Here is a 14,189-nt window from a genome sequence, read left to right as displayed (position 1 = left end):
ACAGCCAGGGACAGAGACTGCTCCTTCCATGCTAACAGATCTGTCTTCACGAATTCACATTTAAAAATAGTCGAGCACTCATGAGAAACTGGTTCACTTACACAGAGAACATGAATTTTTGTTCACCATACTACTTCTGGCAGTAGAAACATTTAAAATACAAAACATTTTCTTGCTGGTTCCAACAAGAAGAAATTGAATTCTAAGCAGGTTAACTCTTACAGGAAAATCTTTCAAAGAAAAGATCATCAAGGACTGTCTATTACAATACACATCTAGGTGTGCTGTTGATTAGCAACACTTGTGACTCTCAAAGCCCTACAAACTGAGGGAAAATGACAGTTCTTCTGATGCTCTGTCCAAGCCTTTACTGACACGGGATCGCTACACACAGCGAAGCGGCAAGTGGATGTTGGAGGTGATGTGTGGGGATTCCAGAACGGAAAGGTCCAGGCACAGGCCAGGAGGCTGGTGTTTTATACACCTGGCTTATTTATTCTGCACGCCCACAAAGTCTTACTCCCAGGATTCTTCAGGAAAAAGTCGAAAACCTGAGATAAGTCGAATACACACACAAAATACACACAGAGATTCACAATATTTACATTTTAAATTCTTATCTTGTGAGATGGCTTGAGAAAGATTGGCATATAGGTTTCTTGGGGAATTAGGCATTGCCCATACTTCCCTGTTTATCACTCGTCTGTTGGGCTTCCAGCTTAACAAGCATATAGCAAGCTTAAATCACAGATGAAGAGAAATGAAGGAACTTGACAAAGCACAACACACTGGAGACACGTGTGCAAATATTTTCTTCAAACAGCCATAAGGTCTGTTTTGATTATTTTGATTTGGGTGCCATTCAAAATGTATAAAAAGTTTATGAAGACCAAGGTTCAGTCACACACACACACACACACATGCACGCACACACTACACGCACGCACTCAAGCACCCACACATGTGTAAGCACACACACAAACATGCACACACGGGAGCCAGCTCTGGGTCTTCACCGTTTTTGTTTTTTAAACACGGATTTGAGGTTTAATTCTACTTGCATACATAGCAACTGGTTTAACCTACCGTCTACCATATTTGGAGAGCTATGGCACCCACGTGTACAGTTTCATGTCTAAGCAGAAAAGTCTAACTTGGGACCTTGATTTTGGAAAATCATAAACTACAGACCATTGGATACACAATTATGAGGAAGCATGCAAACATCTTCACAGCTATCACCATCTCCAAACTGTTCTCCTGGGATCTTGCCGAGATCTCTGCCCTTGTCTTTAGATGAATCGAGTGGCCAATTGCAGGCCAGCACTTGCACCAAAAGCTCAGTGTCACCCCCATCTCATCACAGGGATCCCATCACCAACACCTGCTCACCCCCTAAGTTGGCACCCGCAAGAGGCATCCCTGTGAAGGGCTTCAACCACAGGAGATCACCGTGAAGCGCTTAGAGATGCAGGACATGTTGTGGAGCACAATGCCCAGGAGGAAGACCAAAACACAGGCCACCAGGATGACAGTGCACACGCCAGACCACGTGGAACTCTTCACCACGCCCCGTCTGTCAGGCTCCTCCTCCACGGCCTCCCGGGGAGCTCCACCCTGCAGGGGCTGCTGTTCTGCAGGAATGGTCACCACGGTGAGAGACTTCTGCTGGCTCCCTGGCAGCAGGCGGCAGCCCATGTCTCCCGGCAGAAGTGTGCGCTCCTTAGAAATGGGCAGGGGCAGCATGTAGCACCCATTGCTTGGAAGTTTGATGAAGACTGGGGTGTGCTCTGAAGTGTGTGGTATGGCGATGACTGCTAAGACCTCGGGGTCATCCGGCAGCTGTGATACAGAGAAGCCTGGGGGCAACTTGGTGATGCCTCGGCACCAGGGGCACCTTACGTCCTTCTGGCTGGTCCTCATCTGCTGGAGGCATACTGAGCAGCAGGTGTGCTTGCAATCCAGTAACTTGGGCCTTCGTCGGGGGCTGTAATAATTAAAACAGATCTGACATTCCAGCAGGGAATCCTGGGAGAGTGTCTCCATGGTGGACCAAGAGCCAAGGGGCGGAGCCAAACAGGAAGTTGGAAGAGCTGGTTCTCAAATGTCACCTCTCTGGATTTGTCTTCTCAAGGTCAACAGGAAATCAGCAAGCTCTCCGGGCATCCAGCATTCACACATGTGCTAATTTCTGGGGGAGAAAAATAATGCAAATGAAACTAATTAATCCATTTAAAAACGTTGCAATGTGGATTAGTTAAAACATACAATCGCTCAAAAGTCTTGTTCCTGGGTCAAACGTAAGAAAAAAATATCCTATTGGAGATTGTAAGTTTCCTGTAATGCCCAGTAAGAAATCAAATACAATTCCTTGCCTCCCTGTAAGAATTCACAACCGGATACAGGGAGCTTTATAGAGCAGCCGCTTGCGTAAGGACAGATACTTGTTTTATGACCACTCCTTTCTTTAATTGTGTCTTTAAGCTTCGTTATTTTACAATGTCAGACAATACTACCACGAACTTGTGACGTTTCAGTACATGTTCACACTGTGTGATGAGCAAATCCCGATAGAATGAACACATCCCATTACCTCAACATTTATTGTTTCTTTTCTTTTTTCCCCATTGTTTGTGTACGTATATGTATGTGCATATGTATATGCATAGAGACATGTAGGCCCAAGGCTACTGTCAGGAGTTTCCCTCAGTTTCTCTCCAAACTCTTCATTGAGGCAAAACTCTTTGAAAACACCTGCTCCTCAGCCAGCCTAGCTAGCTTGCTCACCTGTCCCCTATCTTTGCCCTCTAAGTGCTAGGTTCAGAGGAAGCCACCACACCCGGGTGCTAGTGATGCAAGCACTGCTCCTTGAGACAGGAAGTTTATCCGTCAGCCTCCTTTGTTTTTTACTACGTGTGTGGATTACACAAAGGAAGGGGTGTCATGGTGACATTTCTAGGCAAGCAAACGGTGCACTCCTTTCTCAGGGGTGACTGAAATAACCCCACAGGCAGAAGCTCACAATGCCCATCTTTTCATCTCTTCTTCCAAACACCTTTAGTGAGACAACTCTTATCAAATCATCTTAAAGGCGGCCAAAAGAACAAAAGGAGAAGCCCTCACCAAAAGCAGGGAGTCTGTGGGTCTGGAAGCACTGCAGGCCAGCTCCGCTAAGGAAACTCAAGTCTGTTCTCTCATTTCATGATTCCTTAGGCCTGCCTGCTTGAAGGTTAAACTTGGTGAGATTTTCAGTAGTAACGGGAAAGGAATTCAGAGCTACACACATGCTAGAAAGGTGTTCTACAGAGAGTCCCAGCCCCTAGCTCCTAAAAGCAAAAACCTCACTGATCACAATTATTAGTGAAGAACTAATAGGAAGACTATATATGTTATATATAGTAAAAGTGCGTAGGCAAGTATCAGGGGATCGGGGAGATACTTATTAAAATTGAATTGAGGTTTGAGGACTGCCCCCTTTGCCCCTCAGGTTTTCAAGGAAGGCTGCCCAGGTCTGCTTCCTATCAGAAAGCATCCATAGTCTGTCTCTTTGCATGGAGTCATGATTCTGGAAAGAACTATTTACTAAAACCTTTTACATTTCTAATTTAATTTTCTTTGGGAAATAAAAAACACCCAATCACCCTCTTAGATATACACATCGTTAAAATGAGATTTTTGAGTACATGAAAAGTACCCTAGAAAGAGATAGTTTGGAGGGTAAATGTGCCAGTTACAGAGGCCTGGCAACCTCAGTTCAGATCACAGAACCCATGCCAAGTCCCCCTATCTGCAGCTGGCAGCCCACATCTGTAACACCAGCATTCTAAAGTATAGTAAGACCGGAAGCAGGGACAGAACTGGCCAGAAACATGAGGCCAGCTAGCACACAGCACGGTAGTGGAAACAAGTGGGACTTTGCCTCAAACACGGCAGGAGGATCTTTCTGAAGGAGATGCACAATAGACATACACTACAAAAATTAATCACTGATAAAATTAAACAATTAAAAGAGAAACATATTTGTGTTTTAAAAAGCACCTATTTTGACATGCTACTAAAACTAAAATTAACAATGCAACATTCTGAAAGTCCATATCAGAATCAACCACATCTCCAGTCACTGATCTGAGGGGTCTATCACGTACAAGGAGGATCTGTTGTCCAGCACTGTGTGAGCATACACATGTGTGTGAACATATCCCTTCATGTGTGTTCACATGCATGTGGGAGTCACAGGAAACCTCCAGGGTCATTCTTCAGTCACCTTCCACTTTTTGTTTTGAGAAACCATTTCTTATCGGCCTGGAATTCCACCAACAGTCTAGACATAGCTGGCTAGTGACCTGACAGGACCCCTCCTACCTTTACCTCCCAGGTGCCTTCACTGAGATTAGGAGCTGGGGTTTTAGATCTGTCTTTGTAGCTAAGACCTAGTATCTGCCTACAGATAGTCCCAACTTAGAGCTGGGAGCTGTAACTATGTAAGCTTTGTTATACTGTATCAAAAAAAAAAGCGGGAGGAGTCAAAGATGTCTAGGGAAAAATCTGAACTCTAGAGAATTCAGACGCATGCAAAGTAAGAGGCTAGGCAGGGTGTTGTCAGGTTAAGAAAACAGCGTGAGCAGAGAAAACAACAGCATCCACGACCTAGTGATTCCTCCATCTCCCACGTTAGAACTTGATCTAAGTACTGGGGTGACTTACAGGTGTCTTCTCAAAGAATTTTACAGCTTTATCCTTCTGTTATGTTTGGTCTTTGACATAGTCAATTTGAAGGAAAGAAACTCCAGCTCAGCACCAGAATGTTTCCCTAGCATGTGGCGAGCCCTGGACTTAACGCCCACGATCACCAGTAGATAAATTAGGGGTTGAGGAAATAGCACTGATAGAGTGAAGTCCCAGGTTATCTCCAGTATGGCAAAGATAAGATAAATAAGTTACTTCTCATAACGCCTATGCTCTGAGTTCTCTTCCATAGGCCAGGAGAGCAGACACCACAGGGAAGGAAGGCAGCACAGGCTATAGACTGAGGACTGTGGCCAGCAGCAAGTGCCAGGCATGAGGCTTTATAGAAGGCAACAGAAAAACACTGAAAAGTTTAAGAGTAAGACCGATCCATCTGGGTCAGGTGAGGAAGATCTGAGAACAGACTATCACTGAGAGGACCCATGGCTTCAGTAAACACGATGTCGATGCAGTGTGCTGAGGAGTTTTATGGACGTTGACACAAAAAAGCGCAGCCCTCATCTGAAGAGGAATAAGGGGTAGTTCATTCTGAAGCCATTTTGAGTGACCAGGGCCTGGGATCACAGATTTAGGTTACCCCAAATTCCATATTTCAATGTGGAAAGAGTTTTACAGTTTTAAAGAACAAAGCAAGTCATAAATAGAGGTAAGTTTAAAATACATTGGGGGCCACATCAGAGAGGTGGGTACAGCAGACCATAGTTTGCTCCAACCCACAAACTAAGAATGTCATCTTAGACCTACCGAAAAGCTTCCTCTATCTTGTTGTAACTGCTTCTCTATCATGAGAGGAGTCACAGGATGTTAGTTCTCACACAGGTGGGAAAGGAATGGTTGTTTCAGAGCTACAGCTAACCTAAGGTAAGGTTATTAGCCTCTGGATGACCTGTAACATTCAAACTCTTCACAACACTATACTTCTAATCTGTTTATCAGATTTTTGCAGCACTTGCTTTCCATTCTTCCCAGGTGGCCCCTTCTATCCTTGTGAGCCCCCCCCCAAAAAAAAACAAGTCCAATTTGTGTTTTCCATATACTCATTGGAGCCTAGTCAAAATCCCAGTGGCCACCATCTGCTTAAAGAGAACTGAGTTCTTACTCGCATAGAGTAGGGTCGGGCAATGAACAGCAAGGAAGAGGTCACAGTATAAAGAAGTCAAAGCAAAGCCTTGAAAGGGACACCACTGTGTCACTGAGAGAAAGAGGGGTGAAATGCAATGAGTGTGCTTAGAATATATTACACAGCAAGTTCCAGGAGGGCATTTAACCACAGTGGGAAAGTCAATACAGGACACAAGAGAAAGGGGGACAGTCACAGGAATGTGAGCCACAGGCTCAAGAAAGAGCAAAGTGGGTACAATGCTCCAGAATGGAGATACAACTTCCTGGAGAGGTGGCCACTGCTTTGTGGGTAGTCTCCCTCTGCCCTACACAAGGCCACTTACCCTTCCTATGCCTCACCTTCTAAGAGAAGCCACACCTAAATTATTATAGTGCTAACTGCTGAAGAATCTTTCTGTATAAAACCCCTAACATGGAGAGCTTCAAATTATATCAGAGCAGGCCACTGTCCTCATTCTCATATCTACTTATCCAGAGCCTGTCGATTGCTGTGAGGTTGAATTTGCAGAGAAGGGACGTTTGCTCAAAGAACTATAGGAACAAGCTCCAGGAGGTCAGGTTTACAGAAGCACAAACAAGAAAAGGGACACACATGCCCTTAGCAGGGAAGAACTTGGGGTCTTCTTGCCTTCTTACCCCTTGCCTCCTTTTTTCTCTCTCTGGAAAACAAAACAAAACAAAACCTTTCAGTGCCTGAGCTACCCATGAAGCTTTGAAGGCAATAGCCTTGCCGTCTTCTCAGGATGCCTGCCACCAATAAACCTTGCAACCTTCCTTCCCAAAGTTTTGTCTGCTGAGCACTGGCTTTTGACTGGTGAGCAGCTAGATGTGGATCCAGTAACACTCCTTCCGTGTACCTGGGATAATTACATTATTTTTCTAAAAGAAAGAAAAATCAAAACTCCCCAAAGTGTGTTGATGAATCACACACTTAGGCACTCTTAATGTCTAACTCACTGACATAGATCAAGCCATAACAGGGCCCATGGATGTAAATGCACACATGGAGAAAAGAGTAGCATGACCCACAGATTTAAATATATATACAGGGAAGGAGAGGCTACTTTGAGCTATGGTAGCAGAAAAAAAAAAAACACAGGAAACTATTAAAATGACAGATGGCTGAAATTTTATGAGAGACCATTTCTTAACAACTATACCCAACAACACACCATCATTGTAAACACAGTTGGAGACATGGTATCAAACCAAATATGTCAATGTAGTCATTAGTCTTCCCCCCATTTTATTTACCTCATCTTCTAAGTAATGGCTTGGGGAATAGTATAATGACTGAAAAACAAGGTGGAATCAGTCTCCTTTTCTTATCTCTGTGCTTTGTCACCTCTGACTACGACAGGAGGGAGAGTCACTTAACCTCTCTGAGCCTATGTGACTTCAGCAGCCCAGTGGAGATGGTGGCGCCTGGATGAAGGTCAAGTGAGTTGACCTCTCTGCTCAGAGTATTGCAGTTGGGACTCGCCCAGGAGAAGTGGCCATAGGCACTTCCTGGTTATCAGGGAGATACCACTTTGAACAGCACGCCAGCACAAATGCAAATCTTCCTGGCCCTGCTCCAAGGCCTGCAGCACCATCATTTTTTAATAAAGGCAACATGCAACCCGATTCATGAATTCATGCTCAAAGAAATGTTCACTTAATTTTAATGTTAAGTTCCCTTAAAATTAGACTCTGCTATTCAATTTCCGACCCCACCCAAGTTCCACAGAGGCAGAGTGGAAACCCGTTCTTATTTTTGATGGTACACCTCTTAAAGCCTTTTTGACAGTGGCAGCTCTTGTGTACATGAAGCTTTATACGCAGCCAGGCTGCATGGCAGTTTGTTTTCTGGAGCGTGATTAGTAATGATGGTGATTAGTTAGGTAGAAAGAAGAAAACATCCAAGGCTGTGGCCTGAAGCTACAGACTTCACTCTTCTCTTTTATCATGAAGAGAAGCAAGGCAGTGATACAGGAAAGGGAATAAGAGCTGTCCACTGAGGCTGGAGAAGAAGTTCAAAGCTCTTGTCAAGTATGTTATACCAACAGGCACACCAGCGATTGCCTTGGGAATTTGTGTTTGGCATGGCCTTCCTTGAGAGCCAGATGGGATACTCAAATAAAACACTCATGAAATTTTAAAGAGAGTGAGAACTTCAGTAGAATGCACAAGAACAAGTATAGGCTGGAATATATTGGGCCGATTTGTTAAGTGTCACTGCAATTTATTTTTTCAAAGAACCTAAAGTAAAGATCAAAGAAAAAAAAAATAGACCACTGCAATATGAAGCAGTGGCCAAGGGAAGATATTGCCAAAAAATTACAGCTTTCTAGACAAAACTTACTTTCAAGCATGTTTTCATAAAAGAGTACCTGGTTATACGTACAGTATCTTTTGTACACTGTGCAGATTAACTAAGGTGTGTACAGGGTATTACTATAGCTTTAGGGACCTTGGGTATCAGGAATCTGGAGCTATTTTATATTACACTGTAATTTGTATGTCTTTATAAAAATACAGGTGTGGTGATATACTTGTGTAAATGTAGTGGGAGGTGAAATAGCAAAAGTCTGTGACTTTGACTTTTCACGTCTACTAGCTTTGTGCAAGTCCAGGCACATGAACCTGTACGAGAACATGAGCAGATGCTGACGGAGTAGACAATCCAGATTGGCTCACTCTTCACGGCTAGGCATACCCATGCATCCCCAGCTCTGGGGCTAATCAGGAAGCTTCTGGTGAACCATAGCATATACTGGTTGCATCTACTTGATCTATACTGGGCACATTTGATGTTCTACATACAGATCTAAATTTAAGAAGTCCAAGATTGAACTTTGTACTACATTGTTTCTCTCTTTTTTTTCTACTGAAACGGCTTGTCTCTCTGAGGTAGGTCATCTAGCCAATGCTTGAGTGAGATATTTGAAATTAGATTGGGCAAAAAACTTATCATTCTGTTTTATCTGGTACTTCAGCTGGCCAGACTACTTATTTGTTGTAGTGTGTCATAGCAAATGTACCCAATTAGCGGCCACAACAGAAATGACCTGGCAACCAGCAAATCCTTGGTTCCCAGATTTCTTGAAGCAGGGAACAATCCTTCCAGGACATGGGGACCTTCATGCATTGACAGTCTACTTAGGGCAACAACAGCCACTGTCTGATGCAGTGAGGCAGCAGGTACTACATCCTGACAAAGTTCAGTTGAGGATTCCACTGCATACGTTCCAATCTTTGTATAATTTCTCTTTGGAGTAATCTGAGTTTCTGTACTTGAAGAAGCCAAGAGTCTAGGGTAAATCTATCCTTTAAAAGTCTTTTTGGAGAAACATAGGGGAGGAGATGCCGACAGTGCTGGAGGTTGACAGAGTGGTGGAAGTAGGGAGGGTGGGATGGAATTTCAGTGGTTGAACAGGAAGAAAGGTAACAGAGTACCTATGACGTTCACTGCCCCTAGTGATCTTCCACCAGGTGAGCCCCACCTTCTGAAGCTTACTCACCGTACAGTCACCATCCTAGACACAGCCTAGTTGCCCTACAGGCCTGTACATGCCCTGGAGCCAAGGGCATGCAAAGTCTACAATCCCTGTAGTAGTAGGTGACAATCCTCTCACTAAGAAACCTAACCTACCAAGCAGCCATGGCTGCCAGAGATGGCGGTGATTCAGTATGTGAAGTACTTGGTGTAAGTCAAATTAGCAAGAAAAAAATGCACAGCTGTTACTACATGCTAACAAAGTGTACTATGATTAAGACACCTACCCACTAAGGCCACACTCAATATTACAAAAATTATGATGATCGCTGGTTTTGTTTGAATGTCTAACCAACAATCAATACCATTTGCCACAGAAGATAAGGATTTTAGATATAATTCTACTCTTAAATAGACCTTAGGCAAATTGCATCTGGACTAGATGGTGCCTTAAAGGACCTTTTAGTAAAAGCACTGTATGATATGCTGCTGAGTTTTCAACAGCATGGCACTCTGCCAGAGTGCTTGTTCAGTTGATGCCTTGTGTACTCAACAATAATTCAAGAAGATTATATTGGTGGCCTTGAAATATATATATATATGTATGTATTTATACATTCATATTTATATGAGATGAAGAGTAGCATCTAATCTATTTGTGGTAGCCTACACTTGAAGCTGTTACACTTTCGATCTGGGATGCCCCAGGAGCTCATGTTTACAGTGTTCTTTCCCATTGGTGCCACCAGTGTGCTGGACTGTGGCACCTTTAGGAAGTGGGGCTTGTCTCTCAGAAGGTCATAGGGCAGGCTTCTGTCTGCTTTCTGGTCTGCTATGAGGAACCTACGCAGAATGCACAATACTATGAACTTCACCATGCCTTCCCTTGTAGGTGTGAACTGAGATCTCATGAAACTAGAGCCCAAACAAACCTCTCTTCCCTTAAGTCGCTTGTGTCAGGTACTGTGGTCACAGCCACAGCAGGATAACTGATGGAGACACTAATTACTCTCTTTGTGCCCATTCAAAGAATGCATCCAGCTAGAGAGTTAACAGTCTTGCAGAAATAACACCACAGTTCCCAGAAACAACAATAACCTTTTAGTATTTATGATCAGTGCCCTTCCTAGATCAAGCAAGATATCCCTGTCATCTCAACTAGCCCAGGTAACCCAAATCCACCTCAAAAAGAAGCCGCTCCATGGACACAAGGCTCCTGCAAGAGGCCAAGGTTGCATGCACCATCCCCCTGCTCGGCTTTTGTTCATCCATCACTCTCCACTGTCTTTATTTGCTCTATATCCCAGTAACAGCCAAGAAAAGTTGCTGATGGTAATAAAGTAGAGAACAGCTATAAAAGACTGTCAGGGGAGCCCAGGCTCCCCAGAGGGAAGAAATGATAAAAGATGCCGGCCTCAGAAGGAGTGAAAAACAATTGGCTTCATCAACTTGCCTGGCTGCCAGAATGTGAGGAGAATTGGAGTAAGTGGGGAGTCTGGCAAATCGATAAAGTCAACAAGATAGTAAACAAAGAGGCTGAGTCGTACCAAGGGTTTGCACCCATTAGACAAGGTGGCTCACACAGGTATACCAATGTTCATTGAGAACCACATGCCAAGCATCTTTCAGGGTCCGAGGGACACCATAGCAAATGGCAAACAGATTCCCCTGCTATGTGGGAGCCTGGATGTACATTCTGAAGGGAAAAGCTGTGTCAAGAGAAGAACAGGACAGAGGAGGAGCAGGCAGAAAGGAGATTTTTCTCCACTACCATGTACATGTAACTGACCATGAAGGAAGTCAGCCAGGACTACTGATGAACTCTTGCTGCCTATTGGAAACAGAGAAGACTGGACCTTAAGTCTCTACTGTGAAGAGCAGGTTAGAAGGGAGGACACCTGAGGTTTTCTGTATCTGGCTAAGCATTATCCTGGGGAGCAGATGTAAGACTTTAAGGATGTATCAAGGCCGATAGTGAATACCCCCAAGGCCAAGCCTTACTCATTGCTCGGGACCAATGATAATCTGACGAACACTAACCCATGCATGAGTTGATGGGGCTCAGCTCCAAAGACATATTCAAGCTCCCAGAAACCAAAGACCTCCCTAGTTAGGCACTTCAATAGCTTCTACTTTTCATGTGTAGGCCATACAGAACCAAAACCCCCAAAATGCTATGCAAATATAAACTTCCTGTGGTGCTGGGACAGAAATCCAGGGCCTTTAGCATGTTAGATAGACTACCACTGTGTATATTCACTCATACTTTCACAAAGTGAACCCCCCCAGTCCTGATTTTTGTTGTATTGACTTTGAGATGAGGGTCTCACTCTGTAGTCCAGGATGGCCTTGTGTCCTCTATTATCCTATCTCTGTCTCTTAAGTTCTGGGATTACAAGAAGTGCATTGTGTGGCCCTGCCATTCCTCATTGTTTTTATCCAACCTCAGATCCCAAAGGAAAAATAGAGAAAGAGGAAGGAAGGAAGGAAGGAAGGAAGGAAGGAAGGAAGGAAGGAAGGAAGGAAGGAAGGAAGGAAGGAAGGAAGGAAAGAAGGAAGGAAGGAAGGAAGGACAGACAGATCTGAAAGTGTAACAAAAGCTTTTAGTGCTGTCTCATTACATCAGAGAAGTAATGGCTTTGCTGTGGCATCCTTGGTAGTAAGCTCTGATTCTCAGTAGGTTCTAGGTATCCGGAATGTATTGTCACTTTACTAGTATGTATTCAGGATGTAAGTGCAGTCATGGATAAAGAGCTATGTCCTGCAGCGACTGGCATACGCCCTCAAGTTGAGTGTAATGATCCTTCAAGCTGAATGTGTATGGGTGTCAGCAGATGAAAACTAAGCCTTTTTAGAGCATGCTCACCTGGCTCACAGTAAAAACCTCTGAGAAATCCTGCTATGAATTCTCACTCTAGTGCAGGTCCATCCCAGGACAGAGGAGAAGATAAATAACTATAAATCCCTTCTGTTGAGCCCCAAGACCCTGACTACCACTGGCACACCCTCATCTCCCATTCACTCTCCTAAGAAACCCAGGTATCTTTCCTAAGATTCCTCAATTGTTTTTCCACTGTTCCCGTTGTCCTTTCCTCTACTCAACTCAGCACGAGATCCCTCATCCCAGCCAACCCTTCCAGTTACTCCTCCATCAATTAGCCCAAGTCAAATGTCTAAACAAATACTGGTCTCTTGTAATCTGCTTTCTGTCAGTTTAATTCACAGGCCCCAGATACTGCTCCGAAGATAGGATAGGAAAAAATTTCACCTCACCAACAGCTCCAATACCTACAAAACCCAGACACTGTGACACTGAGCGCTGAGAGTCAGTGGTCCCTAGCGGTCTAGCCTATAACTGGAGATACCTATCCCCAACCAGCTTAACAGGTAACCTCTGTGGCACGTTACAGAACGCAAAGAAATTTTCATAGTAGTTTCACATTCCACTTTGGAATGAAGAAGGCTCAGGGATACAGCGGCACTGCTTTACAGTTGTAACAAGTAAAGTGACTGGACGGAACAGGAAATCCAGAGCAAAGAACATTCACAGTGGCTGACCCACTGGATCCTTAGGGATCGACACCGATAGTTAGAGAAGAGAAGTTAGGGAAGTGAAGAGGGAACTGGCTCACATGATTACCACTCCTGAGAAATCTGGTGGCAAACCACCTGTCTGGCTGAGAATCTTGGACTGCCTGGTTGGCTCTCAGCCCAAGTCCTAAGGTAGAAAGTGAGAAAACTCATGTTGAAAATCTTTTTCCATCTAAGTGTGAGGAACAAAGACTGCTGGAGAGAGTTTCAGGATCTAGAGCCAGAGAGCATGCATGTGCTTTCAATGTCAGGGCAGTGGGCAGGCATTCTAGGAGAGTGGGGAAATAATAGGACCAAGTCACATATCTGTTCTTTCCGGGCTGCTGGCTTACTGGATGACTTCTGGACACACTAGGTGACAGCCTTGCGTATCTGATCTATTCCACAGCTCTCCTCCATACTCTGACATCCAACATACTATTTTGGGGGAGTGGTGGCGGGGAAACAAGATCTTACTATGCAGCCTAAGCTGGACTTGAACTTATAATCATCACCCTGCCTCAACCTCCTGATGACTTTACATCAAGTATAAGCTATGGGCTACCGCCCCTGGTTAGCCAGTATGTTGTTTTACCAAATGTCTAGGTGTCTCTTGATCCAGACAAGTTAACACCTACAGTTACCCACCATACCCAGTATCCCAATACTAAGAAATACTTTAGTAAAAACAGGTGCAGACTGTTAAACTATGTGGGCAGGAATATGGGACTCATGATAAGTGCACATGAAAGGAAGTTCTTCATTCAGTGGACCTTCACAAAGACATAATGATAAATTGCTCTGGATATGGACATAAATCTTGCAGTCATTTGCACAGTTGTAGCAGTCATAGGCAGCAGATCGGATACAGATGTAGCCTCCTTAGTCTCTGCTCTACACAACAGTGTGTTACGGAGGAGTACCACAGCATCTCAGCCATCATCATCCTGTTCCCTCTCACCTTTCTGTATCCATCTCCTTTTAGTCTTGTCTTTCTTGAAAACCTCCACTAATGCAGGAAGATATTATACACATGCTCAAACACATCAAACATTCCTGGAGGTATAATTCATGGGAAACAGAGGCTCACTGGAGTCAGGTATCCTAAGGCTAGAAGGAGAAGTGTGGAGAGAAAACACTGAGTAGCAAAACAAACAAGGCTGCTTTTATTTATGCACATTCACACACACACACACACACAAGTGCACATACACACACATAAGTGCACATACACACTCATGTACACACATACACACATGCATGTACACACACA

The 14,189-nt window shown here is 44.1% G+C and overlaps 1 protein-coding gene across 1 annotated transcript in view; it reads right to left on the bottom strand.

The window, feature by feature from the left end:
- Nucleotides 1-1,324: 1,324 nt before the first annotated feature.
- Rnf152 (ring finger protein 152) overlaps nt 1,325-14,189 on the bottom strand; it is a 66,708-nt gene continuing 53,843 nt past the window's right edge. Inside the window, exon 3 of the mRNA XM_028775652.1 lies at nt 1,325-2,191. Within this exon, the coding sequence (XP_028631485.1) occupies nt 1,435-2,046 (612 nt within the window). The 5' untranslated portion in view covers nt 2,047-2,191 and the 3' untranslated portion in view covers nt 1,325-1,434. The remainder of the gene's footprint in view (nt 2,192-14,189) is intronic.

The sequence above is a fragment of the Grammomys surdaster genome, unplaced genomic scaffold (assembly GCF_004785775.1).
Source record: "Grammomys surdaster isolate TR1022 unplaced genomic scaffold, NIH_TR_1.0 257, whole genome shotgun sequence".
Classification (NCBI taxonomy): Eukaryota; Metazoa; Chordata; class Mammalia; order Rodentia; family Muridae; genus Grammomys; species Grammomys surdaster.
The sequence above is the reverse complement of the archived record's forward strand: the minus strand, read 5'-3'. Positions and strand labels throughout refer to the sequence as shown.